Raw genomic sequence first — 27,975 nt, forward strand, 5'->3', positions numbered from 1 at the left:
TGCTCTTGCTTCCGGAGACCCGGCAGTGAGAGCTTTTTTGGACGGCTCCGACGTTTGTTCAACCGTCCTTCTCGACGTATCTATCCACTTCCTAGCTTTTGGCCTCAGGTAACACAAGGTGGCCAGGGTCAGAACAATCCTGGCCAGGGCACCTCTGTGTGCCACCCCTGTGCAGCACACATCCCCCCAGGACAGAAAGAGGTTGCTGGGTCTCAGACAACCTAGCAGTCCTGTCATGGTCACACCCCAGGACAGGGCAGGCAGGTGGAGGTGGGTTTCCGGAGGGGCCCTTACCTGTGCCAATGGGCATCCTAGACCTCAGGCTGTCACACCTTTTCCTCCGCAGGGGATGTCTCAGCAGATCACAGTGTGTGTGTGTGTGTGTCTGGAGTGGAGGGTCACAGGGGCCACAGAACCAGCAACACAGGGCTCTGAGGCTTTCCTCCTGGTGACGGGGAACTGTCTTTACAGAGCTCCGCACAGGAGAACCGAGAGGAGCTGACGGACGGAGTCCTCACCTCCATGCCCCTGCAGGAGGCACAGGTGCCCCATCCATTGTCCAGCGTGCAGCACGGCCGGAGGGTGAGTCTAGGTGCTGGGTTGACCCAGATTTAAGGACCCCTTGCAATCAAAGGGGCCCCTGGGTTCCAGAAGCTGCCCTGTGACTCCCTTGAGATCCCTCCCGGATTCTAATTTCCAATGGAATCTGGGTTCCCATCTCCTCCTCCCAACCCACTCTCACTGTCCAGCCCCTTTCAGATGAGATGCAAAGTCACTGCCCACAAAGTTTTAGGAATATCAGAAGAGAGACTTTGCTTCCTTTCACTTTATGCTCAGTCAAGAGTATTTGTGCATTTTTCTACAGACTTTTCCTTTTTAATGCCCATCTCCATGTGTCCACCTTGGCCTGACAATACTTACACACCTTCTCCCGCTCTTACACATCATAATGATTAATAGGGATGCTTTTCCCAAGAGGACATGGGGATCATGGTACCAAGTCTGTTGCTTTGCCATTTGCTGCCCCGAGGACCACATCCCTGTGGCCCCTCTAGGTCAGGAACTGGGGCCTTCCAGGGATGCACAACATACCAGGAGGGGGACCTGTTATCAGGCCTGGCTATCTAGCTATTCACTGCTGTGGGACTTGGACATGATCCCCTTCTGTTGCCATGTCAACAGTGCTGCCCTGAACACCCCACTTGTCCTCATATCCAGACCCTCTCACCCCAGGAAAAGCCTCTGTGTTCCCATCTTAGAATGGGATCTTCTGTCAGAAATCCCAGGACTGATGCTGTTAAAACAGGGAGGTGTTGTCCTTCCTCTGCTAAGAAACGACCTCAGGTACTAATGTGTTTCATCAGTCCCCACCTACAAGTCTACTTTTCCTGCCAGGAATATTTTCTCATGTCAGTGTGAGAAATTTTCAAACCTGTGAAGAATATTTGTGAGGTTATTTGAGCCAGTGTCACCAATTTCCAGGAAACAAAATCTCAACAGATGGAGATAATGCTCTGGAGAATGGCAGCTTTGCACCTTATTTTATACATTAAAATTCAAACAGGAGACCTACGTGGGTCCCATGAAATCCATGGGTGATAGATTAGGGAGCCAGGAGAAAGCACAGCAGGGAGGTCTCTGGGCCTGGATAAAAGGTAAAATGATAGACACGCACTTCTTTCCCTGAGGTGTGTGCAGGGTGGTTAACAGTCAATGATGGACTCAGTAACAGTGGGGGAGTGTGGTCTCTGCAGAGAGCAGGGCGGTGCCTGTGCTTTGAGGGTCTGAATAAAGGAAAATCACGTTGACACGCCAAGGATATGTCATTCTAGATGCAAAAAGAAAATAGACAGACTCAGTTAAGGTAAAGATGGACCCTGCTCAGGGAAGATGCAGGTCTAGCATGTGACTGCCCACCATCAACTGCTTTTAGTTTGAAAGTTTTAATTTCAGACCATCCTTTGTGGTTACTTTTCTGTCTCTGAGTTTGCAAGGCCACCACGTTAGTATGTGGCCCCTTTGGTCCCTGCTGACCCACCTCTTGCCACCAATCACTGAGTGCCTGGGGGTTCAGTCTGAGCTGCAGCCCGCAACCCACCTGGCAGTTTATGAGCTGCCTCTGATGCCATGTGCCCCCTCTGTCCCAACACAGGGTAGAAATAAGATCGCTATGGGCCCTGCAGCTACAGCTTCATCACCACCCGCTGGCCTAGACAGCATGCCAGCTGCCTGCAGCACACAGGTGCCCATGAACATCTTTGCAACCTGGGAGGTCGACTACTCCAGCCCCACCTGTGTGCCCAGGCTATGCAGCCTCACCCTGACCAAACTGCTGATTCTCAGGGCGCTGGAAAAGGAGCTCACCTCTGTAGTGATCGCTGTGAGGCTGAAGGACAGTAAGTGCGTCCTGAGGTCAGATGAGCTTGTGCTGCCCCCGACGAGACCAGTAACGACCGACCTGGCACTGACCTTCTCCCTGCAGTACCACCACTCCCTCAAGCAGGAGGGCAATAAGCTGCAAATCATGCTGCAGAAGAAGCTTCGTCTGGAAAACCAGACCATCTTGGGTTACCAGACACTCGCCGTGGGCACCCTCAACATGGCCGAGGTGCTGCAGCGAGCCCCTGAAGATGTCAAGGTTTTGAGGCTCTACAACCCATTCAGGGAGGCATCCTCCCACGTGGCTAAGGTGAGCATCTCCTCCCTGTCCAGCCATCCCATGGACCCCAAGGACAGCACTCAGAGGGCCAAGTCCAGGATTCATGAAATCTCTGAGCAGCAGGACAGCCTTGATTCCGGGCACGGGCAGGACCAGAAGAAGGAGGAGGACTTGGACATGGGAGAAGGCAAGGAGCAGCACCAAGGCGAACTCATGCCATTCATGACCAGGGAACAAGCTGCCCAAAAGAAAGTTGGGGAGTGGCTTCGCAGGGCCCGAGAGTGGGAGGAAGACCTGGACCTACAGCAGAAGTCTTCGGAGAATGTCCCTGAGGATGAGGACCTGAATCTGCTATATGATTCATTAGGGGACCCCAGTAAGAGCAACCAATGAGAGTGTCCTCAGGACCCTGAATCCCTGGCTCAGGCCACACTTAGAAGACCTGTCCCAGCCGAGCTGTCAGATAGAGAGCCATATCATCAGTGCCAGCGCCAGGAGGAGCCTCCAGGTCCAATCCAGGTGACAGAGAACATGAGCTCCAAGGAACAGTGTCTCATACCTGGTGGCCGACAGCACACCCACCCAAAGGACTGGCTGGCACAGCCCTAGGACTGTCAAGAAGCAGAGATCTCTGCCCTGGACCTGTTCACTGAGAAGCTGCCACACTGTGGGTGTGTCACCAAGATTGAGTCTCTCCTCATCTTCTCCACCAGATCCCATGGGGAGCAAGCGGGCTGCTGGGGCTGGAGCACATCCCCTGAAGGAGCGGCAGGTGGCACAGCCTGGAACAAGCGGGCCAACAGCCTGGACAACAAAAACTGCCCCCACCGGCTGAGCCAGCTGTAGATCCGCAGGGAGATGGTATACGACCAGGTGAACCACATCTCATATCTGACAACAAGCAGCCCCAGAACATCCTCCTCCTCAGCGCCTCCGACTGGCAGGGCAAGTTCCTGTCTGGGTCCTGCAGCAACACATGCGGCCCGGGGTGTGCCCCTGCTCCAAGGCTGAGGTCCATGTGGCCTTCAGCTGTATGGTCTCATGGATGCAGAAATACTGTCCCCACAATTCTCAGCCCCCGAAACCATTGAAGATCGTGGTGGCAGGAGCACAGCAGTACTTCAGAGCTATGCTGTGGGTCTTCATGGAGCTGCTGTCACAGGAGAAGCCCAACTGACAGGGCTCCATGTGCTTCCTGATCGTCCCACCTGTGGGAGGTCCCCTGCCAGGGAAGGCGCCATGGCTTCCTTTAAGTTATGTTGACTGAACCCAAGGCTTGGGCATAGCCCTTCCTTGGGGGCATTTCTGGCCAAAAGTTGAGAATGCCTTCAGCTGGACTCTTCAAAGCCCAGGTGCCAGGACTGGGTTTTTATTATGTAAATTCCGTCAAGTACCTGGAATACCTCCCTTATCTTGAGTTTTGGTGAAACCTCCTGATATTTTGGGGAATTAGGACTATAAAATAAACATGCTGTCTTGGGACTTGGTCTTCTCTGCCTCTCTGCCAGAAGAGGACAGAAGCCCACCCAGGCCCAGCTATACTTTCTATTTTGTGTCTGTCTGTCATTTTTTCTCAATCCCTGAGGGCGTCCATTTCAAGGAACAGGTTCCCGCTCTCTTTCCTGTGCAGGACGCGGAGAAGGGAGCCCCACGCCCCGGAACACCACCGGTTTAACACCCCATGGCCAGGCACTTGCGCTCCATCAATTACCACTCCCCAAGTTCTTCTACGACCTGGCCTGGCAGGGCCTGTTCCCAAGCTGTAGGCCCAGAGCACCATGCAGGACAGGCTGGGCATGGTGCTGAGAATCACACAGTACATTCAGGGGGCCAACTGTGTCCACAGGCTGCTCTTCAAGGAAGCCATGCTCACCTACAACAGGAGAGCCCCAGTGAGGAGTCCTTCCACCTCATTCCCTTCATGTGGGTGGTGGAACCTAGAATAGTGGAACTGCCCTCGGCCAAGTCAGGAGACACAGATGATGCAGTCCCCTTGGGCTTCTGTGTGCTTTCATCCACCCCACCATACAGATCTGCGGCCAACAAGGAGGCCTTGCCCACCCCACCCACCTCCCCGAGGCAGGGCATTAATGCTGAACCGATGGGGCTTAAGGTAGATTATTCGAGGGCAGCCCAGCCCACAGACAGGAAGAGAGACTTGGAGAACAAAGACCTGGCTACCACCGAACACACACTCAAGTGCGCCGTCTAGTCTCTCTGGATCAGCAGGCTGCCCAGCAGTGGTGAGGCTGCAGCCACGTCCAACATGTCCATGACAGTGTCTCCAAGGAGAAGAATATTAAGGTGTTGTTTTTGCCCAAGAAAATCAAGGAAGGGACATGAAATGAAAGCCAGTGCCTGGAGGGCATAAGCTGCCTGGCCTGCAGGGCCAGCACCAGCAGAACATGCTGCGGGTCCTCATCAAAGGTGCGGTGTGGAATGACGGGAAGTTCTTCCAGCTGGAAGCCCAGGGTCCTCCCACGTCCAGCACTTCCCCATCTGCATCTCCAGACACTCCGACTCCACCTTCCAGCCCTGCTGGTGGCCCTGCTGACGCCAAACACAGGAGGGCCCACCTGCTCTTCTGTTACCATTTCAGTTTAGAACAGAGACCTACCCTGGAAGCACAAAGAGAAACCTTAAGTACGAATGTGCTCACAGCCCGGAAACTAATGTGGGGCCCCCATTGGGAGCCCCAGCTGCTCTGCTGATTAACCAGAACTCTCTGGGGGTGGGAGGTCAGGCAGGAGTGCTGAGCTGGAGAATCATGGAAGGTGTGCTTTGGCTTGAGGACCCCTAACACTCCCAGCGAGAACTGTCCTCACCTTCTCCACCTGCCCTTCCTGGAAGCCAGGACTCTACTGCCCCGGAGAGCCGGCTCCACTGTGTGCCCAGACTCAAGAGCTGAGAGGCCAGAGGTCAAGGGCTGGACTCCCCTGGGGGGCATCCTGAGCAGAACACAGAGGCCAGTCAGCTCAGTCCTAGGCTCTAGCTGCCAAACAGTGGCCCCAGCACCACTCACTTGGTTTCCAAAGAAACTTGACCTTCACAGACAAAAAAAGGACCTATAACATGTAACCCCCAGGCACCCCGCCTGGACAAATTGATCAAATACCTGGTATCCAGCCTTCCTGTGCAGCAACCCCACCTTCGTCCCCACCCACCCTTCTGTGTTAATACAGAACATGTGCTACTAACCAACATATGTGGGACTATCCATGTACCAGGTGAGCCCGGCCCCTCCACAGCACAGTGGTCACTCAGCCCTCTGCCTGATGTGAGTCTTCAGGTCACTGCATCTCTGAGTGTTTGGTCCTCTGAACATGGGGAGAGCTTAGGCCCAGCCTCATAGGGTTATTGTAGGGGCTCGGGGGGTTCTCCCTGGAAAGTGCTCTCTGGTTTCCTGGATAGTGGAGAGGTCTGTTGGGGGTTGGGGGGGGGGGAAGGTTGGGGGGGAGAGACGCTGTGGCTGTGCTAATTTGCCATTTTCTCTTTCTCTTGAAAAAGCCTCACCATCATTTGTGATTCTCTTCTGGTCCTGGGCTAAGCTATTTTCTTTAAGAGGGTAGATATCCATTAGGGGTCCCTGTCTTGGGTGAAGCCATATTAGAAATCCCAGGGGTGAGCAGTGGGACCCCAGGCTAACTCAGCTATCTAAGGGGGTGGGGACTGGTTTGGGCTAATTCATTAAGGAAATATATGAGAAGCCCTGCCAGGTACAGACACGTCTCTAGGCACTGACCATAATCCAGTGCACAGAGCAGACCCCAAGCCTGCACTCCAGGCCTTCCTTCTAGTCGGGAGAGGTTCAGTCACACTTGGATGCACAGGCTCACAGTGTCCAAAGGACACCCGATGTGACGTCCTCCTGGCCTCCTCGAGGTATCGCTGCATCTTCCCATGTTTTGAAGAGGAGGGTGGACCTCTGGACCAGCACAAAGCATGAGTGGGCTTGGAATCAGAGCTGTGAGTGGAGTATGCGGCTGTGATTTTGAAATGCTAGCAAAACCCTGGATCCCACACATCAGAAGATTTCTGCAAGAGGACAGAAGTCTGAGGGCTTCTCCTAGAAAAAAGGAAGGGAGTCAAAGAGAGCTGTGCATGTGGATTGGGTGGTGTGGGTGAGGGGAGAGGATGTGGCTGCCCACACAGAGAAGAGCTCCCAAAGGCCGGGCTTAGGCAGGAGCACAGAGCCGCTCAGGTCAGTGCCCAGGGCCTGCAGTAGGAGGACTTCCTGGGGTGGGGGCTTGAACTGGGACTTCAGGGATGGAGATGGGAGCTTCCTTCCTTGGAAGCCACACAACAGGCAGTCATGGTGGTAACATGGTCTCTTCCTGTATCTACAGAAGCAGCTCCAGAGCAAGATGAAGAAACACCTAAAGAGGAACCGCCAACTCTGGTGCCCTCTCCTGAGCCAGAGCAGGCTCCAGGCCAGCCCTGGGCAAACTACGGCCCGTGGGCCAGATCCGGCCCATTTGAAATGAATAAAACTAAAAAAAAAAAAGACTGTACCCTTTTATGTAATGATGTTTACTTTGAATTTATATTAGTTCACACAAACACTCCATCCATGCTTTTGTTCCGGCCCTCCGGTCCAGTTTAAGAACCCATTGTGGCCCTCGAGTCAAAAAGTTTGCCCACCCCTGCTCCAGGCACAGCTGTCACTGAGCTTCCAGATATGGACCCACCTGCAGCTTGTGGGCCACTCGCCTCAGCTCCTGAGAGGCCTGTGGTCCCCGGTCCTGGGCGGCAGCTTGTGTCAGCTGCCCTGGCAGACAGGGCATTCACTCCCCAATAATAGCAGTTTTCAAAATGTTTGTGTTTATCTTACATATACTTTGAATTTGGTTTTTCTTATGCTATTGAATAAAATAAAATGTATTTTGAATAAAATTTTATAAAATACTATTAACAAATTTAACTTAAATTACATAAAATTTAATTGTATGATCCTTCAAAGTGCCAATTTCAACATCATTAAGTACATTCACAATTTTTGGCCACCATCACATCATATCACAATCCCTCTCCAGAATATTTCATCCAGACCAATCCAGGTGGCAGCCATCATTGCTCATCTTCCCCACTCAGCCCTGACAGTCCCTCATCTCTAAGTGTCCCCATGGATTTACCTTTTGTGGGTTTTCACAGAGCGTATGAGTCCTTTCCTGCCTGACTACGTAATGAATCAAATGCGAAGACTGACTGGGATTTGGTGACAATTAACACAATTTTTATTAAGAGGGAAAATCCCTAAGAGGCAAACATTATGTGTAAAAAGAAGCCTCAATATTAAATATTTGTACTACTTTGGGGTATGGACCACTGTGAGAATTATGACATGAGAGTTGGAAACCATCGGGAAATGCCAGGGTCTCTGAGACACCTATAAAATCTTTCTTTTCCTGGACAGGCAGCGTTTATCTGTGGGTAGTATTTTGTTCTACTGTGCAGAGTGTAAAGATATGAAAGTCAGATGTTTCTCTTTATCATCATATATTAAGTAATAAAATATATGATTTTTTAAGATTTAAGAAAACTATTTTTTAAAATATTGTTTTATTGATTTTAGAGACAGTGGATGGGAGAGGGATAGAGAGACAGAAACATAGATGAGAGAAAACCATTCAATGGCTGCCTCCTGCGTGCCCCCTAAGGGGATCCAGCCAGCAACCTGAGCATGTGCCCTAACCAGGAATCAAACTGGGAACTTTTTGGTTCATAGGTCAACACAAAACCACTGAGTCATATGAGCTGGGCAGGAAAAATAATGTTTTTTAGTTAAATAAAGATTTAAATGTGATCAAAAGAAGATACATTCACTCCTCCTACCAAGAAATAATTGCATGAACAAGAGGCTGCCATCTTTCCGGCTCGGTGCTGCGGTGTGTGGGTGTTGCTGGGAGCGGGTCTCAGGGCTGTGCTCCTGTGTGAGCTGACATCTCCGCAGGTGGCCACAGCACAGTCCTGTTCCCCCATTCATTCTCAGTGACCAACACAGACTCCTTGACGGGTCAAGTTCAGGGCTAAGGTGTTCCATTGTAATCACCGAGAGGCCCGCCTCCAGGAGGGTCTTAGACAGTGGATGTTTTTGTTTGGGGCAGTGACAGGCAGTGAATGACCATATTTTACCTCTGAATACACAAGGGTATGAAAAGGACGTATTTAAATGCTCCCAGACACACACTCACCGTATCCCAAGACCAGAGGCATCCACTCTAGAGCTGGCAGCCTCCTCAAACCCAAGGGCTCAGACCAAACAATGCTTTTCAGAATTTGAAGTTACCTTTTTCACCCTGAACTTAAACAGCCCGAGGGTGCAGTGTAAAACAAAAGAGACACGCAGGGTTTCTATCTTGGGAGACACGCGGTGGGGGAGGGGGTACAAACCTCCGACAGACACACACCTCTAAGGAGAGACGTGCAGAGACAGCCAGGCTGGGCCTGCTCTGATCTCCTGACGGTCCCTGTCGTCAGGTCTCCCAGTTCCAGTGAATTCCCACAGTCTCAGGAGCAGACCACTTGCTGCCAAAGATTCATATCGCCGAGAAGGCTCAACATGATTGACAGATGTCTCCAATACATCACATCTAAGGCCAAAAGATACTTTGCAAAGATAAGCATTTATACATGAATGGAGGGAGAGAGCAGGGGCTGGAGGTGGACACAGAAACTTGGCTCCACCATTTTACACATCTGTGTCACAAAGGACATCTTCCGATCCATGGATCACCTTGTATTAGTTAGTGGGAGGGGATTTTATTAGCTCCCAAATTAAAAAGAAAATAAAATCAAATATTCCTTTTAAATCTTCCAACTTTATCAAATACATTCCTAAGAAGGCAAACTTCTCTTTTTTAAGAGACATTTTATAGATTTTTATTTGAATTTATGGGAGTGATCTTGCTTAATCATATAGCTTTTAAGGGTATAATTCTATATCATTTGTATATTGTATTTTGTGTTCTCCACCTTAAGTCAAGTGTCCTTCCATCACCATTTATCCCCACTATACCCTCTACTGCCTTTTCCCATTCCCTTTCCCTTCTAGTAATCACCATGCTATTGTCTGCGTCTATGAGGTCTCTTTTTTTTTTTTTTTTTTTTGGTTGGTTGGTTGCTTTGTTTCTTGATCCCTTCACCTTTTTAAAAAATATTTTTACTGATTTTGAGAGAGGGAGAGAGAGAGAGAGAGAGAGAGAGCGAGCAAAGGAGATAGAAAGAGAAAGAGAGAGAGACATCAGTGTGATGTGAGAATCAAGTATCCGAGGCTGCCTCCTACACCCGCTACTGGGGACCCGTCTAGCAATCCATTTATGTGCCCTGACCTGGAATCCATCCAGCAACCTTCAGGTGCATCTGCGATGCCCAAACAACCGAGCCACACCATCCAGGGCTTCCTTCACCTTTTCACCCTGTTCTGCAGCCCCTCTCCCCTCTGACAGTTTTCAGTCTGTTCTCTTTCTTTGATAGATGTAAGTGCCTTGGAATTTCACTCATTTTCCCTTTCTAAAGAAAGTTAAATTAGGTATGTGACCCTGGTAGATTTTTTTCTTTTAACCTAAAAATTGGAAGGTATACATCTCTTTCTATAATAAACTATAGTTGATTTGATTTGATATAGTGACTTCTACTTTTTAAAATTTTGTTAGTGGATACCTAGTTAAATAGTAGAATGATATACTTAACCCTTCATTTCTCTACTTAGAGAGTCAAGAACAAAACAGTAACTTGAGTCCCCTTTATTCCACACGAGGATCAGAATGTGTTTTCTCCCCTGCATTCCTTTCCAGTCTTCAAATTTATGGTCTTTGCTAAATTATCCAGAGTTAAGAAGCTGGTAATTCACTATATATTTGTGCTGACAAAACGCTATTTAAAAGTATTTTCACAATTTTCATTTGATTTTGTAAATATATTTACGATAGAAATAACCGAATTATGTAGATTTTGAGTTGTGAAAAATTCCTCTTAACACTAATAATTTGCCTGGGCTGGAGTGCCTTACAATGGACCCATGGGGAGGGAACCAGTAGTCAAGCTGTTAGGAAAACATTACAGTATTTCAGGTGGAAAATGATAGTGGTCAAAAGTAAGGCACTGGGACAATGATTAGAAAAGTTATGTGTGAATTATTTTATTTTATTTACTTTTGTTTTTTATTATTATTTTTAAAATCTTTATAGTTAAAAGTATTACGTATGTCCCCCTTTATCCCTCCTTGATCCCTTATAGCCCTCCCTCACCCCCTGCCCCAGGTTTTCACCACCGTATTGTCTGTGTCCGTGGGTTATGCATACATGCATACAAGTTCTTTGGTTGATCTTTTCCCACTCACCCACTCTCCCCTGCCTTCCTTCTGAGGCTCAACAGGTTTTTTCATGCTCCTTCTATGTCTCTGCATCTATTTTGTTTATCAGTTTATTTTGTTCATTAGATTCCACATATGAGTGAGATAATGTGATACTTATCTTTCTCTGACTGGCTTATTTCTCTTAGCATAATACTCTCCAGGTCCATAGTAGTTTTTGATGGCGTCTTTAGGGTTTTCTATGTACAATATCATGTCATCTGCAAATAATGACAATTTCATTTCCTCCTTTCTAATTTGGATGCCTTTTATTTTTTCTTCTTGTCTGATCACTATGGCTAGGTCTTCCAGTACTATGTTGAACAAGAGTGGTGAAAGTGGGCATCCCTGTCTTATTCCTGTTCTTAAGAGAAATGGTTTTAGTTTTTGCCCATTGAGTATGATGTTGGCTAGGTTTGTCATATGTGGCTTTTATTATATTGAGGTATGATCCCTCTATTCCCACTTTGCTGAGAATTTTTATCAAAAAAGGGTGTTGGATTTTGTTGAATGTGAATTATTTTAAACTAGAGGCCCCATGCACCCATGTACCAGTGGGGTCCTTCAGCCTGGCCTGTGCCCTCTCGCAATCCGGGACCCCTCAGGGAATGTTGGACTGCTGGTTTCCCTCACTGGATCAGGATGAAATCGGCAGTCCGACACACCAGATGGGGCCAAAACCAGCAGTCTGACATCCCCTGAGGGATAAATAGTGTGCGAAGAGGCAGGGGACAGGGAAGAGCCCGAGCTGGGCCACTCATCCCTGCCCCGCTGTGCCTGCCACCACTGCTCAGTAAAACTGCTGCAACAATGGAGGCAGGAGAGGCTCCCACCTCCACAGCTGCGCTCGCCTGTTGTGAGCCTAGTGTCTGGTGTCCCTCAATCAGCTGAGTGGCGCTCCTACTGTGGGAGCACACTGACCACCACGGGGCAGCTCCTGTGTTGAGCATCTGCCCCCTGGTGGTCAGTGTGCATCATAGTGACTGGTCAAATGGTCAACAGGTCAACCAGTCAACAGGTCGCTTAGGGTTTTATATATATAGATGAAGAACGAACAAGATCAGATGCAGAGGTGTGGAATAAACTGGGTGAGTGTGCCTGTGAGAATCCCACATGTGAGGAACCCATAAAACAAACCTGGATGTACTTCAAGAAGTATTGACTGCAAACTAACTGGTGCATAAACTGAAAAATATTTCATATTAATATTTTTAATATTTTTCAAAACAAACAAGATATGGTTCTTATCCTCAAAAATTTTGCAATCTATTTATGCTGGATGCGCAGAGTATGAGCTCTGTTCAGACATATTGACAGGATGGCTGAATGTGGAAATATGGGAAAAAGAGATTAAGCCCACAGATATAGACATGAGATTCTACTAAGCAGCCATTAAAACCATGATGACATTGGATGAGCCACCAAAGGAAATAATAAAGAAAGGTAGGAGAAGGGTGAAGAGAAAAACATTATGATTACATATATTTGAGAATATGAAATAAAGATAAAAGCCTATCAAAGGATTTTGAAAAACCTTTCAAAAATAGGAGATCAGGGTAGTACATTCACTGATCTTGCCTTGCTACCTAATCCCAGTGGTCTTTGTGATTTACACTCTTCTGATTCCAGTGTAGACACTTGTTACCCGCTGGCTCTGGGCTCATTCTGAGTATGATCAGTGTTTAGGGTGCTCACTGATCATTATTTGCACTGGAGTGTTTTTCAAAGACTCCAAAATACTGTTCTTTCCTTTTCTTGTGTACTAAAATTGGCATGTGATTCTGACTTCTTAATTAAGATGTGAGGTCCTTGAGACCAGAGACTATGCCATATATAAATAAATGGGTAAATAAACTTTATTTTCCACATATTTATGATTTTTCAATGAAGTCTACCAAAGCTTTTAGCACATAAAATATGAATATTAATTATTTGTTAAAGGACTAAACCCTACATTTCTGGGTGATGTTGCAGGGTTTGGGAAGGATTGGCACAACTTATTCAAGATTGCTTATATTTTAGACATGAATGTCCCGGGCCAACTGTCAATGAGTCCTACTGAGCAATAGAATTCCCCCTCTCAATATATATCCTATGTCTGGGTTTAGTAAACCCAGAAATAGACAGAACAAGTGAGGGAGTCAAAGAGGCAGTTTAGAAGGATCACTACACACAGCAACTTCACTAAAAATTCTGCAGTTTTCTCCCCTTTCCTGCTGAAATATCCATGAGAGAAGACAATAGGTCCTCTACCCTGGATTTTATCCTCCTGGGAGTTAGCGGTCAGCAGGAACAGGAAGATTTCTTCTTCATCCTCTTCCTGCTCATTTACCCCATCACACTGATTGGAAACCTGCTCATCATCTTGGCCATTTACTCCAACGTTCGCCTTCACCACCCCATGTATTTTCTCCTTGCTGACCTCTCCTTTGTCGACATCTTCTTCTCCTCTGTAACCATCCCGAAGATGCTAACCAGCCATCTCTTGAGCACCAAAACCATCTCCTTTGGGAGATGACTAACACAGATGTATTTCATGATTGCCTTGGCTAACACAGATAGCTATATCCTGGCTGCAATGGCATGTGATCATGCTGTGGCCATCAGCCGGCCACTTCATTACACAAAGATTATGAACACATACATGGTCTTGTGTTGCTAGTTACTGGGACTTGGGTGGTTGGAAACCTTTTCCCACACTCTGCCCTTCTGTGGCAACTAGGAAGTGGCCAACTTCTGGTGACATCGCCTCTTTGTTCGAGTTGTCCTGCTCTGACATTCGCTTTAATGTGAAGATGATGTACCTGGGGGTTGGTGTTTTCTCTGTGCCTTTGCTGTGCATCATCATCTCCTATGTTGGGGTCTTTTCCACGGGTCTTAGGTGTTCCATCCAGGAAGGGTGTGCTCAGAGCCTTCCTTACCCGTGGCTCCCACCCTACAGTCATTTCTTAATTTTATGAGATCGTCATGTGCATGGATTTCACCCTCTAGCAGGTGCTGTGTTGATTGTGATGTACATGGCAGTGACCCCAATGTTAACTCCTTTCATCTACAGTCAGAGAAATCAAGACATGAAGGCTGCCCTGGGGAAATTCTTCAGCAAGAGAATCTTCTCATAACCAATGAGAGGTCATATTGGAGACTGTAGTCACCAATTAGGAGGCACTTGGAAATCCATCCCTAATGTCCTCTCTCTTCAAGAAGCCATCTTTGTTCTTCACAGCTGCTATACAAATTCACCTCCTTTTGTTTCAACTCCCTAGAGCATTTGTTATAAGTCAAGTCTGGCTCATTCTTTGTATTCCTGAGCTCTGAAATTTCTGTCTTGTTCTTTTCTATGAGTTCTATCTCTTTGTTGAACCTGTTTTGTTTTTGTATTATGTTCCTGATTTTGCTTTTTATCTATTATCTCTTGTAGCGTGCTGAGTGTCTTTAAATAATTATTTTGAATTCTTTGTCAGGAAATTCCTAGATCTCCCTTTCTCTGGGGTCAATTACTAGAAAATGATTGTGTTTCTTTGGTGGTATCATGCTTTATTAGTTTTTGTATTCTTGAACTCTTGAGTTGCTGTCTTCACATTTGAAAACGCAGTCACTTTCTCCAGTTTTTTACTGACTGGCTTTGGGAGAGAGACACATTCCTCACTCAGTCCCCCAGCAACTCGAAAGCTCTCTCGGACATTTTCTAGGGATACACCCACTCCGTGCTTCCTGTTCCATTGTGGGGAGTGAATTCGTAAGATTCCATGCTTTCTCTCAGTCCTGCCAAGTCAGGCCAGGAGCTGAGGGTATCCCGTTTGTTTTCCTTAGGTGATACCCTAAAATGTTTGAAATCGTGCAGAATTGGGCTGGCTTTTTGCACATGCTCACAAGCCATCTGCACAGGATTCATCACCTATAGGATGGCATGCAGGGAGTTGGCCAATGAGGAGTGGATGAGACACAGAGTTCTAGGGTACCTGTGGATCATTTTAGGGTGTCCCAAATAACTTGTAGCTAAACTTACCAGGTAGAATCCTAAGGAAGATGATATAAAGTTATTTTTCTTTGCCACACTTAACACTACTCAGGCTTCAGTGTAGACTGCAAGCATGACCAGGAGCAAAATTGTTCCACAGTCCTTGTATCCCATGGGTGGTTCCAGTTTGTGCCAAACAGCAGAGGAGAGTGGCCCACATGCCAACAAAAAGGCTTGAATAGGTCAGCCCAGAGCTTGAACCCTGGAGACACACACCTTAGTTCTCTTGCCTATTCTTCCTTCTAGAAAATAACTCCGGAAACTATTACTCTTGAGAAGCACTGTGTGCCCTCAGGGGACAGCTATAGAAGTACATAATGAGCTTCAACAATTATGCTAACTGTGGCCAGAATAAAGACCTGTGGGAATCATGTTTCACGAGGCTTTATAACCTGGTGAATAATTCCAAATTTCCCCTATGCCGTGACCACCTTGGTTCCTTAAGGAGGAAACTGGAATCCATACTGTCAGGCTCTATCCAGGACAGCCCCTCCGCTGCTCCACCCTAACGTGGGGTTGGGAAACTTGGGGCTCCTCTTTCCAAACTGTCCTAGTCTTATCTCCTTTGCCACAGGATCAAAGGACCCAAGCTCCAAGCCTGCTACCGGAACTTTCTCCAGCATGCCTGCTACTCAAGAGGAATGCTAACAGATGCTAGAAAGCTGGCTGTAAACTCCCCATTTGTGGAGGAGAAGTAAAGGCTGCAGGACCAAGACACTTCTTGACAGCATCTAAGGGGCTCCCAGGTAGAGGCTGTGGACATTGGAGAATGGAGTTTCTATGACAGTGACATCAAGGGATAGCCAGTGAGTGCACTCTGTACGTTATCTCCTTTAACCTCACAAACCCTCAAGAGGTGAGTAGAATTATTTTGTCATATTTATCAGATGAAAAATGATGAACTGAATTGCCTAAAGTCACATAGAGTGATATTGCAAAATTAGGACTCAAATCTCAAATCCTGGCTCCAGAACCCATATTCTCACAGTTGGATGGATACAAGGAAGGAGAGAGTGAGAAAGGAAGGAAGGGAGGGAGAGAGAGGATATGAATCCTCACTTCCTGAAAATGCTTCTCCTTGGGAGTTGTCTAAGAAAATAGGATGAGGAAGGTCATCTCTCTCCACCACCTAAAGTAATTGTGTGTGTGTGTGGGGGGGGGGGGGGGGGGGGGGAGGGGGGGGGTAAATGTGCACTGCATGCGCCCATAAGTGCATTATCTTAGAGAGGAGCCACAAACCCCACCTCTGCTCCCACAGTCAAGGGAGCATGCTAATAATCCTCTTCCAGAAATTGTTATTTCATTGTCAAAGCACTGATGAATGAGCTGAACTATCGGGGAGTCTCAGCACTCAGTGATTCCCCTCTGGCTTGTTTGCTGCCCCAGATGACAAGGAAACGCACTTGGCTCTTCTGTCCCTTCCAAACTGCCCTCAGCATCGTCACACTCAGTGAGGGCTATCTCACAGCACACTCTCCAGGTGCTCTGACGCTGCCTCTAGCATTCCCGCTGATGCATCTCCTGGCTCTCCCCCTGCGGGCCTGTGGTTCTTTACCCCTTTCTCCAGGGTTTCTGCAGAAATCCTTCCTCCCTGGAATGACACTGTGACCCTTGACTTCCTGCACTGAGGATCTCTATCCTCACTCCCTGTGCTCAGAAACCTCTCTGCTCTGGTTCCTGTTCAGTCTCTGCATTGATTATACCAACCACTTCTTTTCCAACGCTGTTCTTTCTTACACTTTCAGTTCTTTATCGTTTTATTACATCTGGTTGTCCTTGCACCAGATTATCTTTTAAAATAGTGTTTTACTGACCACTCATTTAACGTATACTGTATGCCCAAATACCTACGCTTATTTATATTAAACAAAAGGTTGTATATTTCTATTACCAGTCTTGAAGTTCTTTTGGTAGAATTATTAAAATTTCTCTTGCTGTTGTAAATGGGGAATTTTTTAAATTATAATTTCTAATTTATTGTTACTTAACAATAGAGGTATATTGCTTTTATTATTGATTTATATCCAACAAACTCCCTGAATTCTATTAGCTTACCTATAGATTGCCTTAAATTTTCATTGTAGACAATCATGATTTCTTTGAATTTGCTCTATTTTGCTCTTTCCTTTTCAATTGCTACACAGCAAAAAAAAATTTTGTAGTGCTCTTTTTCCAAATAGGTCACAGTTCAAGTGTTGTAAGAGGGGAGCTCAAGTTATGCTTCTACTTCCTATGGATCTGTGGCTACACTTCCTGTACCAAAGAGGCACTAACACCCTAGACCAGTGATGGCGAACCTTTTGAGCTCGGGGTGTCAGCATTTTGAGAAACCCTAACTTAACTCTGGTGCCGTGTCACCTACAGACATTTTTTGATATTTGCCACCATAGTAAAACAAAGACTTATATTTTTGATATTTATTTTATATATTTAAATGCCATTTAACAAAGAAAAATCAACTAAAAAATGATTTCGAGTGTTTCTCATGCCTAGGTATTCCTTTTTTTTTTTTTTTAAGTTTGGCCACAGGGTTTTGTTTTGTTTGTTTGTTTTTACCATTTGTGTGTTATCTAGAATTTCTTTAATACAAACAAGGCATGTTTCAACAGCAGCTTAAACTGCCATATTACTGACAGCACTCCTCCAAAATCTTACACGCTTCAATACCTTCTCACCTAGTCATAGTCTCAGCCCTGCAACTTACTAAACCCTTCTAACTCTGACGTATTGTGATTCTGTGTGGAGCTAGGAGAGGGCATTTCAAGAGAGAAAACGGAATTCCTTCAGGTGCAGATATGAGAAAGCACATCACATTTGGAGAATTAGTTGGCATCTTCCCACCAACCCACCCGAGCAGATAATTTACATGCATACAATAGAACTGATGATTTAGTTAATTTTATATTTCATTAATAATTGAGTAGAGGTTCTTTAGAAAAGTCAGTGAATTACTTAGGATACCCTGGACCACATTAACAAATTGGTCATGAAATATGTAATAGTTTAAACGGAGCACAATTTATTTATCTCCTATGTTACAGTCCCAGTGGGTGTCTTCTTGGTGGATGGTGGCTCTGCTGGATGTGGAAAACTAGAGACACAGACTCTTTCCGCCATGTGACACCACCATCCTATTCAGCCTCCTGGCCATTTGTAAGCAACTGGCCCAAGAGGAAAGAGAATTTGGAGGAAGTCCAGAACGGGAGCACATGGATGCATTGGCTAGAACTCAGTCACAAGTCCACACTTCAATGCAAGGGAAGCTGGGAAGCAAACTCTAGCTGAGTGACCACGAAGTGCACAACTTAGATCTGGATGAGCAGCTAATAGTCTCTGCCACAAGTACGATGGTCACAAGTGCCAGAGACACAAAAGAGGAAGAAATCTATAATCAAGCAGAGAAGGAAACATTACAATATACATATTTGTATTGTTTGTTTGTTTTTGTTAATCCTCACCCAAAGATATTTTCCCATTGATTTTTAGGGAGAGTGGAAGAGAGAGGGAAAGACAGAGAGAAACATCAATGTGAGAGAAACACATTGCTTGATTGACTCTTGCATGAGCCCGGACCAGAGCCTGGGCCAGGGAGGAGCCTGCAACTGTGGTATGTGGCCTTGACCAGAATAGAACCTGGGACCCTTTGGTCTACAGGCCAACGTTCTACCCACTGAGCCAAACCAGCTAGGGTATCAGTCCAATATTTTTAAGTAGAAAATTATGATGGTTTAAGTTAAAGCACTGAAACAATAGGTACAAAATTTGAACTATGTAAGAATTATTTTAAATGAAGAGTTATCAAGATCAGGTGTAGAAGGGAGGGATAACTGGATGACTGTGCCTGTGAGTGCTTCATATCTGGGGAGCCTATACAATAAACCTAGGTATGACTGAAGAAATATCAAGTGCAAACTTATTGGTGCATAAAATGAACAATATTCCACAATTATCTCTCCGGAGGAGATACAAATAAACAAGATATGGTTTTCCTTCTTCAAAAAGCTTGCAAACCAATTAGATTGGATATGCAGAGTATGGGGTTTGATTTGACATGTTAACAGCATGACAAATGTGGAAATATAGGAAAGAGATATCAAGTCTACAAGTCAAACCTGTTCCTAAGAGTCTATAAAGGAGTAGCTGAAGCCACTATGGAGTTGCATGAGTCATCAAAAAAGTAAATTAAAAATAAATAAATAAACAAATAAATAACAAAGCAAAGGAAGGAAAAACCAAAGAGAAAAAACATTTTGCTTATATATATTTAAGGGGTAGGAAAGAGATAAAACTTATCAAAGAGATAGCAAAAATATTTTGATAATGGAATTTACTGGCTTGCTAGACCTTTCCCCAGTTGTCTTTCTGATTTAAAATCTTTTAACACAAGTGTAGACACCTGATACCACCTGGACTCTGAGATCACTCCGATATTGGTCACTGGAACAATTTATAATTGTCCAGGTTCCTCTTTGTATGACACACACTGTACTGAAGTGTTTTCTTCAAATACTCCCAAATGCTGTCCTTTTCGTATCATGCATAGCAAAATTAGCGTGTGAACGCTGCCTTGCCACTGAGAGCAAAGACTATGTCACTTTTGCTGAAAAAAATGGATAAAACAAAATGTACTTTTCACTTGTTCATAATTTTCCCATGAGACCTAACCAAGAAGCTAGCACATCCAATATGAAATTTGAGTATCTGTTAAACGATTAAATCCAATGTGCTTGAGAGATGGTGCTGGGATTGTGGGGATGGTCCCTTTGATTCACATTGCTAACTTCTTAGGCATAAATGTCAATGGCTATCTGACAATTAGTCCAACTGATGAAGAGGAAATTTTCCCCCAAGAATTGGTGGTTATCCCTGGATGTAGTATACCGAAGCATAAACACAGGTAATTAAAGGTGGTGAGTAAAAAAGATATTATAACAGTAACTTCACTAATAATTCTGATTCTTCTCCCTTTCTTAATAAAAGAGCCATGAGGGAAGGTAATCAATCATCTACCCTGGATTTTATCCTCCTGGGAGTTAGCGGTCAGCAGCAACAGGAAGATTTCTTCTTCATCCTCTTCCTGCTCATTTACCCCATCACACTGCTTGGAAACCTGCTCATCATCTTGGCCATTTGCTCTGACATTCGCCTTCACCACCCCATGTATTTTCTCCTTGCTAACCTCTCCTTTGTCGACATCTTCTTCTCCTCTGTAACCATCCCGAAGATGCTAGCCAACCATCTCTTGAGCACCAAAACCATCTCCTTTGGGGGATGCCTGACACAGATGTATTTCATGATTGCCTTGGCTAACACAGATAGCTATATCCTGGCTGCAATGGCATATGATCGTGCTGTGGCCATCAGCCGGCCACTTCATTACACAATGATTATGAGCCCACGAACGTGTATCCTGTTAGTTGTTGGGTCTTGGGTGGTTGGAAACACTAATGCCCTCCCCCACACTCTGCTCACAGCTCGCCTGTCCTTCTGCGGTAACCAGGAAGTAGCCAACTTCTACTGTGACATTGTACCTTTGCTCAAGCTGTCCTGCTCTGACATCCACTTTAATGTGAAGATGATGTACCTGGGGGTTGGTGTTTTCTCTGTGCCTTTGCTGTGCATCATCATCTCCTATGTTTGGGTCTTTTCCACGGTCTTACTAGTGCATGTTCCATCCACCAAGGGTGTGCGCAAAGCTTTCTCCACCTGTGGTTCCCACCTCACAGTTGTTTCTTTGTATTACGGGACAGTCATGGGCATGTATTTCCGCCCTCTGACTAGCTACAGTCTAAAGGATGCTGTGATAACTGTGATGTACATGACAGTGACTCCAATGTTAAATCCTTTCATCTACAGTCTGAGAAATCGGGACATGAAGGCTGCCCTGGGGAAACTCGTCAGCAAGAGAATCTCCAGGTAACCGATGTGGGGTCGTATTGGACACTGTAGTTACCATTAGGAGGCACCTGGAAATCCATCTCTAATGTCTTCCCCTCTAAAAAAAACTGCCTTTCTGCCGAAACTGGTTTGGCTCAGTGGATAGAGTGTCGGCCTGCGGACTGAAAGGTCCCAGGTTCAATTCCGGTCAAGGGCATGTACCTGGGTTGCGGGCACATCCCCAGTAGGAGATGTGCAGGAGGCAGCTGATCGATGTTTCTCTCTCATCGATGTTTCTAACTCTCTATCTCTCTCCCTTCCTCTCTGTAAAAAATCAATAAAATATATTTAAAAATAAATAAATAAATAAATAAATAAATAAAAATAAAAAATAAAAAAAACTGCCTTTGATCTTTCTAGTTAGAAATTCTCCTCTCCTGAGAGTATTGTGTTAAGTGAAATAAGCCAGTCAGAGATAGACAAGTATCACATGATCTCACATGTATGTGGAATTTAATAAACAAAATAATTTGGCAAACAAAATAGACCCAGAGACTTGGAAGCATGCAACAGACTGAGGATTCTCAGAGAGAAGGGGAGGAGGGAAGAGATCAGCCAAAGGCCTTATATGCATATATGCATAACCGATGGACACAGACAACAGTGGGGTAAAGGCCTGGAGAGGGGACGGGAGTGGGGAGAACGGGGCCAATGGGGGGGGGGGGGGGTGAGGGAGGACATCTGTAATACTTTTGACCATAAAGATAAATTAGAAAAGAAGAACAATGGAACAGAATACCAAAAGGTGGGGAAAAGGAATTCTCTGAAATCTTGTAACAATTTATGATACATCTTATTGAATTTATCACTTTGTACACATTATTGTCCCTTGGCAGGGTTGCAGCACAAAATATTGCATTCATGCCTCAGCTATGGCACTATCAAAGTAAAGTTGCGAAAAGAATGAGGCTAAGCGTCTCTATCTACATATTAAGAATACTAATTGTCTGCCTCACCACTGTCATAAGGTAGAAGGTCACAATAGTTCATGCTGAAGGGTATAAATCATTATTCAATTGTTATTTTGATTGTACTATTATGTTCTCACCTCTACTATGCTTAAAAGCCACTTAACATGAGCTGTCTTAACATATCTCTTTACTTTTTATAATCTTGGTCAAATAAGTGCATCCAATGAATATTGGTAGGAAACAGAATAAATGTATGAAAATATTAGTCTTGGAAATGTAATATGACAATGATTATACATAATTACACTGGACATTAGCTATCCATTATATACCTGGCATTTCAGCTAAGATCCATTCTGGAAAGACAAATGACACTAGACATGTTTAAACACAGAATACTTAACACAGGAAATTACATACATAATTGTGTCCTGCAAAGGAATAAAGGTGGCAAAAGAAAGAAACGGAAGTGACCCAGATATGTAAACTGCAGAAGGAAGTTACACCCTCTCGGTTGGGTAACAAAAAGAAAAGGTGGTATTTCCACAACATAGGAGCTAAGAAAGGGATGAACACATATCTAATGCTTAGATCTCTGACGAGAGTGTCAAATAACTGGCATTGGTCTTCATTTACTGATGTTACCTGTGCTGGGGAAGGAAATGAAACATGAGAAACTTACTGAATGTGTTGGGGGGAGGGACTGCGGCCTGGAAAAAGTTACTGATTGTGTCAAGGGCAGGGACCATGGGAGAGAAAAATTGCTAATTATCTCGCTAAAAAAGCAATGTGTTATGATTGAACCCAGCCAGGTATGACCCTGCTCGTAAATTTTATGTAAACTTTTTACCCTGACAGTACCAGGAACGGCTAATGAACCGCTTTGTAGTTGGTTTTTTCTTTTTTTCTAACACTGTGTAGTTGGCAATAAAAGATCTTGCTGCACACTTGGTCGGGGCCATATGCTCCGAATCTCCCAGAGGGGGAGATAGGTGCTGTGGTCAGCTGGCCAGTTTAATAAAAGGCTTTTAAATTTAAATTCTGAGTCGGTGGTCTATGTCGTTGAGCCAACCCATAACAACCCACAATTTCATTCCTGGGGAGTCCGAGTCCTCAATAGCGTTGCTTTGGTGGGTGGGTTTTGTTTGTGTGTGTGTGTGTGTGTGTGTGTGTGTGTGTGTGTGTTGGTATGCTGTGATTCCTGCTAATCTTTGCTATTGAGTGAGGAAATGCTACATTCACTCCAGACTTAATTTCAGACACATAGTCTCCCTTGCCCCTCATTGTGTAGCAACAACACAATGTCCATGATCATTAGAATCTATAACTCTAACTCCTTTTTTTTTTCTGAATGGACCACAGAGGCATGCTACAATTTGGCTAAATAATAGCAACATAATATTAGCATGGTCTGAATGTTTGTGTCCTCCCATCTCAATTCATATGGTCAAATCTTAATGCCCAATGTGATGGTATGAGGAGGTGGGGTCTCACAATTAAGATGAGTGCTCTTATAAGAGAGATCCTACAGAGTTCTCTCCCTGCATCTGCCAAGAGAGGACACAGCAACCACGAAGCCTGCACCATGATTCTGGATTTCTCAAGCCTCCAGAACCACGAAAAATAAATTTCTGTTGTTCATAAGCTACCTAGTCTGTGGTATTTTTTTATATAAGCCCAAATAGACTAAGACGGTTTCGGAATTCTGCCCTGAACATTATTATCATTTTTTCCCCTGAAATGTCAATTCTGCGTTAAAAGCCAGTTAAAATTATTTTTATGTTTCTTATTCACTTCTGCCTGATGTTTCTATATCAATTTCCTTTTCATCTAAATTTTCTTCTGTCTGATCCTCTGTTATTTTAAATGTCTTAAGAATATGGAAAAATAATTTTTGTTTAAAGTATTACTTATGTCTCCTTTTTCTCCCATGGACCCCTCCCCAGCCACTCCCATCCCCCAGGACAAGCCCCCACCGCCCCAGTGTTCGTGTCCATTGCATGCATATAAGTCTTTTGGTTGATCTCTTCCCCACCTCCTCACCCTCCCCTGCCTTCCCGCTGAGGTTTGATGGTCTGTTCAGTGTTTCTCTGTCTCTGGATCTATTTTTGTTCATCAGTTTATATTGTTCATTATATTCCACAAATGAGTGATATCATGTGATATTTATCTTTCTCTGACTGACTGACTTTGCTTAGCATAATACTCTCCAGGTCCCTCCATGCTGTTGCAAATGGTAAGAATTCCTTCTTTTTTACTGCAGGGTAGTATTCCATTGTGCAGATGTACCACTGTTTTCTAATCCACTCATTTGCTGATGGGCACTTAGGCTGTTTCCAAATCTTAGCTATTGTAAATTGTGCTGCTATGAACATAGCGGTGCATATATCCTTTCTGATTGGTGTTTCTGACTTTTGAGGCAGATGTTTTTTAAAAATTCTGTTTCCTTCTTTAATTGCTTTCAAATATAGGTTTTTCTTCCAAGTGCTTAAGGTGTTGCTCCTTTTCTCTTACTCTGCAAATAGATTTCATAGATCATTCTTCTTTAAATGTCTTTATACTAGAAGAAATTTAACAAAGCCTGGAATTTTCTAGCAATTCAATTTAGCCTTTCTCACCACACACAGCATTTTTCTCTTTAGGACATGGAAGGTCCGAGATTCCTTTCAGAAGCTAATGAAAGATGTAGTCACTCACTCACATGGAAATATTTGCAATGCTTAGAGTTAAAACATCGTTTTGTTCATATATAATAAAGAGGTAGTAAAATAGGTGCACATTTCTGCTATTCTAAGTGCTAACGATGTACCAGGCTCTGGTTTCAGAACTTCTCATATATTAATCCATTTGATCCTCAGAACAACTTTTTGAAGATGTTGTTGCTTCTGCAGTTGTTATTCCCATTATAAAGATGAGTGAGCACATACTGTCCAAACTCAGCTATAGCCAGTCAGCTGCAGAGCCTGGACTGAAACCCAACCAGCGCTCACAGTCTTCACTGTGGTCCTCTACAGAGGAGGGGCTAAGTCACAGCACAGTGAGCACCAATCAGGGCTGTCATAAAGGTGACACATCCACAAAGCGAGCTAGGTAATATCTAGGCCCTTGGCATCTCTACAAATCTAAAAAATTTGAAGACCTGCTATCAAAATACTAGAAAAAAGAAAGTTTACTAGTAAATAGGTCCCTTGCCCATAACACTTCTCAAGACAAATCATAAACAAAGGTGAAATATAATTCTTCTTCTTTGCACATTTAATACCAGAAAGGCTTGAAATAAAGATCAGGAGCTCAGTTGTACCACAGTCCTTGTATCCCAAGGGATGGTTCCCAGTTTTTCCTGAACAGCAGAGGACAGGGGCCCACATTCCAACAAAGAGGTTAGAATTGGTCAGCCTAGTGCATGGACCCTGGAGACATACTATCTCAAAAAAACCGTTGCCCCTTCTTCCTTCTAGAAGAACTCTGGGAAAGATTACTCTTGAGAGCCAGGATGTCCCTTCAGGGCACAGCTGTAGGAGTGTTTAATGAGTCTTAACAATTACTCTAACTATGGCTTGAATGAACATGGGAGACCTGTTTGAAGAGACTTTATAACCTGGTGCATAATTCAGTTTTCTCTATCCTACGAGCCATCCTGCTGCCTAGAGGAGGAAACTCATCTTCAGGCTCCATCCAGGGCAGCTGCGGCCACCCCTTCTGCTCCATGGTCAGAAATCCTGGGCGCCCCTTCTGAACCATCCAAGCCTTATCTCTTCTGCCTCAGGGACAGAGGACTCCTGCTCCACACCCGGCCTCCAGAAAGGAACGAGAGCTGGTGCTGGACCAGCTGGCTGCTAACTCCCCGCCTGTGGGGGAGGAGTGAGGGCCACAGGACCACGGCCCTTTCTGAGAGCATCTGAGCTGCTCTCTAGGTAGGGCCTGTGGACAGCAGAAAACAGTGACATCAAAAGATAGGGAGCCAGCAACCGCACTACATATATTGTCCCCCTTGACCCTTACAACACCCCCAAGAGGTGAGTAGAATTGTTTTGTCTTTTGTTTTATCAGATGAAAAAATTGGTGAATTGAATTGCCTGAAGTTACGCAGAGAAGGAATGGCAAAACTAAGACTCACACTTTGGCTCCAGAACCCAAGGTCTCAAGAAAGACTAAGAGAAAGAGAGAGAGAGAGAGAGAGAGAGAGAGAGAGAGAGAGAGAGAGAGAGAAACCCTTCCCATCTGAAAATGGTTACTTTGGGGGCTCATTCATAAAAACAGGATGAGGAAGGGGCAGTTTTGATTTGGGTATTTCAGCCCTGAGCTCTCCGCCTCCTGAAGGAATGGTGTGTGTGTGTGTGTGAGTGTTTATGTTACCCATGATGCCAAGGGGAAGTATTTGGCCTCTGTGTCCCTGAAAACCTATCCTCAGCACTGTCACACTCAGAGCACAAATACTTTCCAGGAAAAGGATTTCAGTGGCTCGCCACTACCTGGAACTTGGGTTAATTCCAGTGAACTCAGGGCTCTCACTCTGTGTCTAGCATTCATGCTGATGCTTCTCCTGGCTCCTCTCCCTACAGGCATATGGTCCTTTCACCTCTCTCCTCAATCTTTCAGCAGAAATCACCTCTCCCATGATGACACTGCAGAACATGAAGTCCCTGTGCTCAGAAACTTCTCTTCTCTGTTTCCCTGTGTGTTTAGTTCTCATATTGATTATATCAACCACTTCTTACCTGGTGCAGATTTTTCTTACATTTATTAACTCTCTTTTTAATCAACTTATGATTGTCCTTGCACCAGATTGTCATTCAAATGTTGGCTTACTCATCAGTCATTTTATATTGCCAAATATCTAAGTTTGTATTAAACAAAGGTTGCATATTTCTATTGCCAAAAAAAAGTGTAGTTCACTTTATATTCACTATCTTAATTTTCAGTATGCAAGGAATCAAATCCATACTAAAAATTCCCCCAGTATAACCACAAACTTCTTTTCTAGGCTGATTTCCCACTTGTGCGTGTTTTCTCCATTATTCCTTGTTTTGTTTTAATTTCACATTTTTCTTTTGTTTCTTGTCCATACCCTTTTCCTCTCCTGACTTGTCTATTCTAACCTTTTGCCCATTATTTCCTACTGCATTTTTGGTCCCCTTCTTAGCAGTGTGTGAGACTCATGTATTCTGAATACTAGTGCTGCATTGATTGTGTGTTTAGCAGACACCTCTTTCCAGGACAAGACTTATCTTTCCCATTTCTCTATAGTGTCTTTTTCTTATAAATGTTTTCAATGTCATTTAAAGTAGTCAAAGTGTAGGAATTTTTTCTTATGTTTTGTGTGTTTTGTGCTGGTTTAAGAAATTACATTTCTTGTATCATAAACATATTGTCCTCTAAAATTTTTTCATTGTAATTGAGATATAATCGACATATAACATTGTATAAGTGTAAGGAGAGCAATGTCTTGATTTGATATGCTTACATGTTCCTCTAAATTTTTTGAAGTTTTGCTTTTCACAAATGATCCTTTAAAGATTATTTTTCATAGGTAGGTATCCCATTGTTCCAACACTCTTAACTGCATGGTCAGTTCCTCCTTTCCCTGCCCATTTCTAAACCAAACAATGTCATATGCCCGCTGCTAATAAATGCTTGATCTGGGTCTGACTCTATAGTCTGTTAATAGGTCTATTTTTCATTCCCAATATCAGCACTACTCCACTGTTTGAATTTCCATAGCAAATCATCTTGAGTCCTAATGGGACCATTACTCCCTCCTTATTCTAACCTGTCTTAGCTCTTTATGGCTCCTCATTCTTCTGCATGCTAAATTTCATGTTTAAAAGAAACTGGTAATATTTTGATTGAGATTGCATCCAATTCATAGATTAATTGGAAGAGAACTGGCAATTTTACTACATTGAGTCTTGCCATTAACATTGCTTATCTCTTCATTTTTTAGGTATTCTTTTATTTTTTTGTCCTTTTGTAATTTTTGAAACCAGTTGGACCTCTTTTGTTAGAATTATTTCTAAATTCCTTAGTATTTTCTATTGCTGTTGTGAGGAGTCTTTATAAAAATTGTGTTTTCTGATTTATTATTATTTAAGTATACGAA

The 27,975-nt window shown here is 44.5% G+C and overlaps 1 protein-coding gene and 1 pseudogene across 1 annotated transcript; both read left to right on the forward strand.

Moving 5' to 3' along the window:
* Positions 1 to 13,236: 13,236 nt before the first annotated feature.
* On the forward strand, positions 13,237 to 14,128 carry LOC138994440 (olfactory receptor 1A1-like; annotated as a pseudogene).
* A 5,883-nt stretch (positions 14,129 to 20,011) lies between these two features.
* LOC138994996 (olfactory receptor 1A1-like) lies at positions 20,012 to 20,947 on the forward strand. The gene has a single exon (XM_070395373.1). It carries the CDS (start codon positions 20,012 to 20,014, stop codon positions 20,945 to 20,947), a length of 936 nt encoding a protein of 311 aa, XP_070251474.1.
* The last annotated feature ends 7,028 nt before the right edge of the window (positions 20,948 to 27,975 follow it).

This window comes from Myotis yumanensis, unplaced genomic scaffold (assembly GCF_028538775.1).
Source record: "Myotis yumanensis isolate MYYU_CA2020_CCGP unplaced genomic scaffold, mMyoYum1.0.hap1 SCAF_16, whole genome shotgun sequence".
NCBI classification, from domain to species: Eukaryota; Metazoa; Chordata; class Mammalia; order Chiroptera; family Vespertilionidae; genus Myotis; species Myotis yumanensis.

Coding starts and splice junctions, on each gene's coding strand:
- LOC138994996 (XM_070395373.1), top strand. CDS start 20,012: ATGAGGGAAGGTAATCAATCATCTACCCTGGATTTTATCCTCCTGGGA.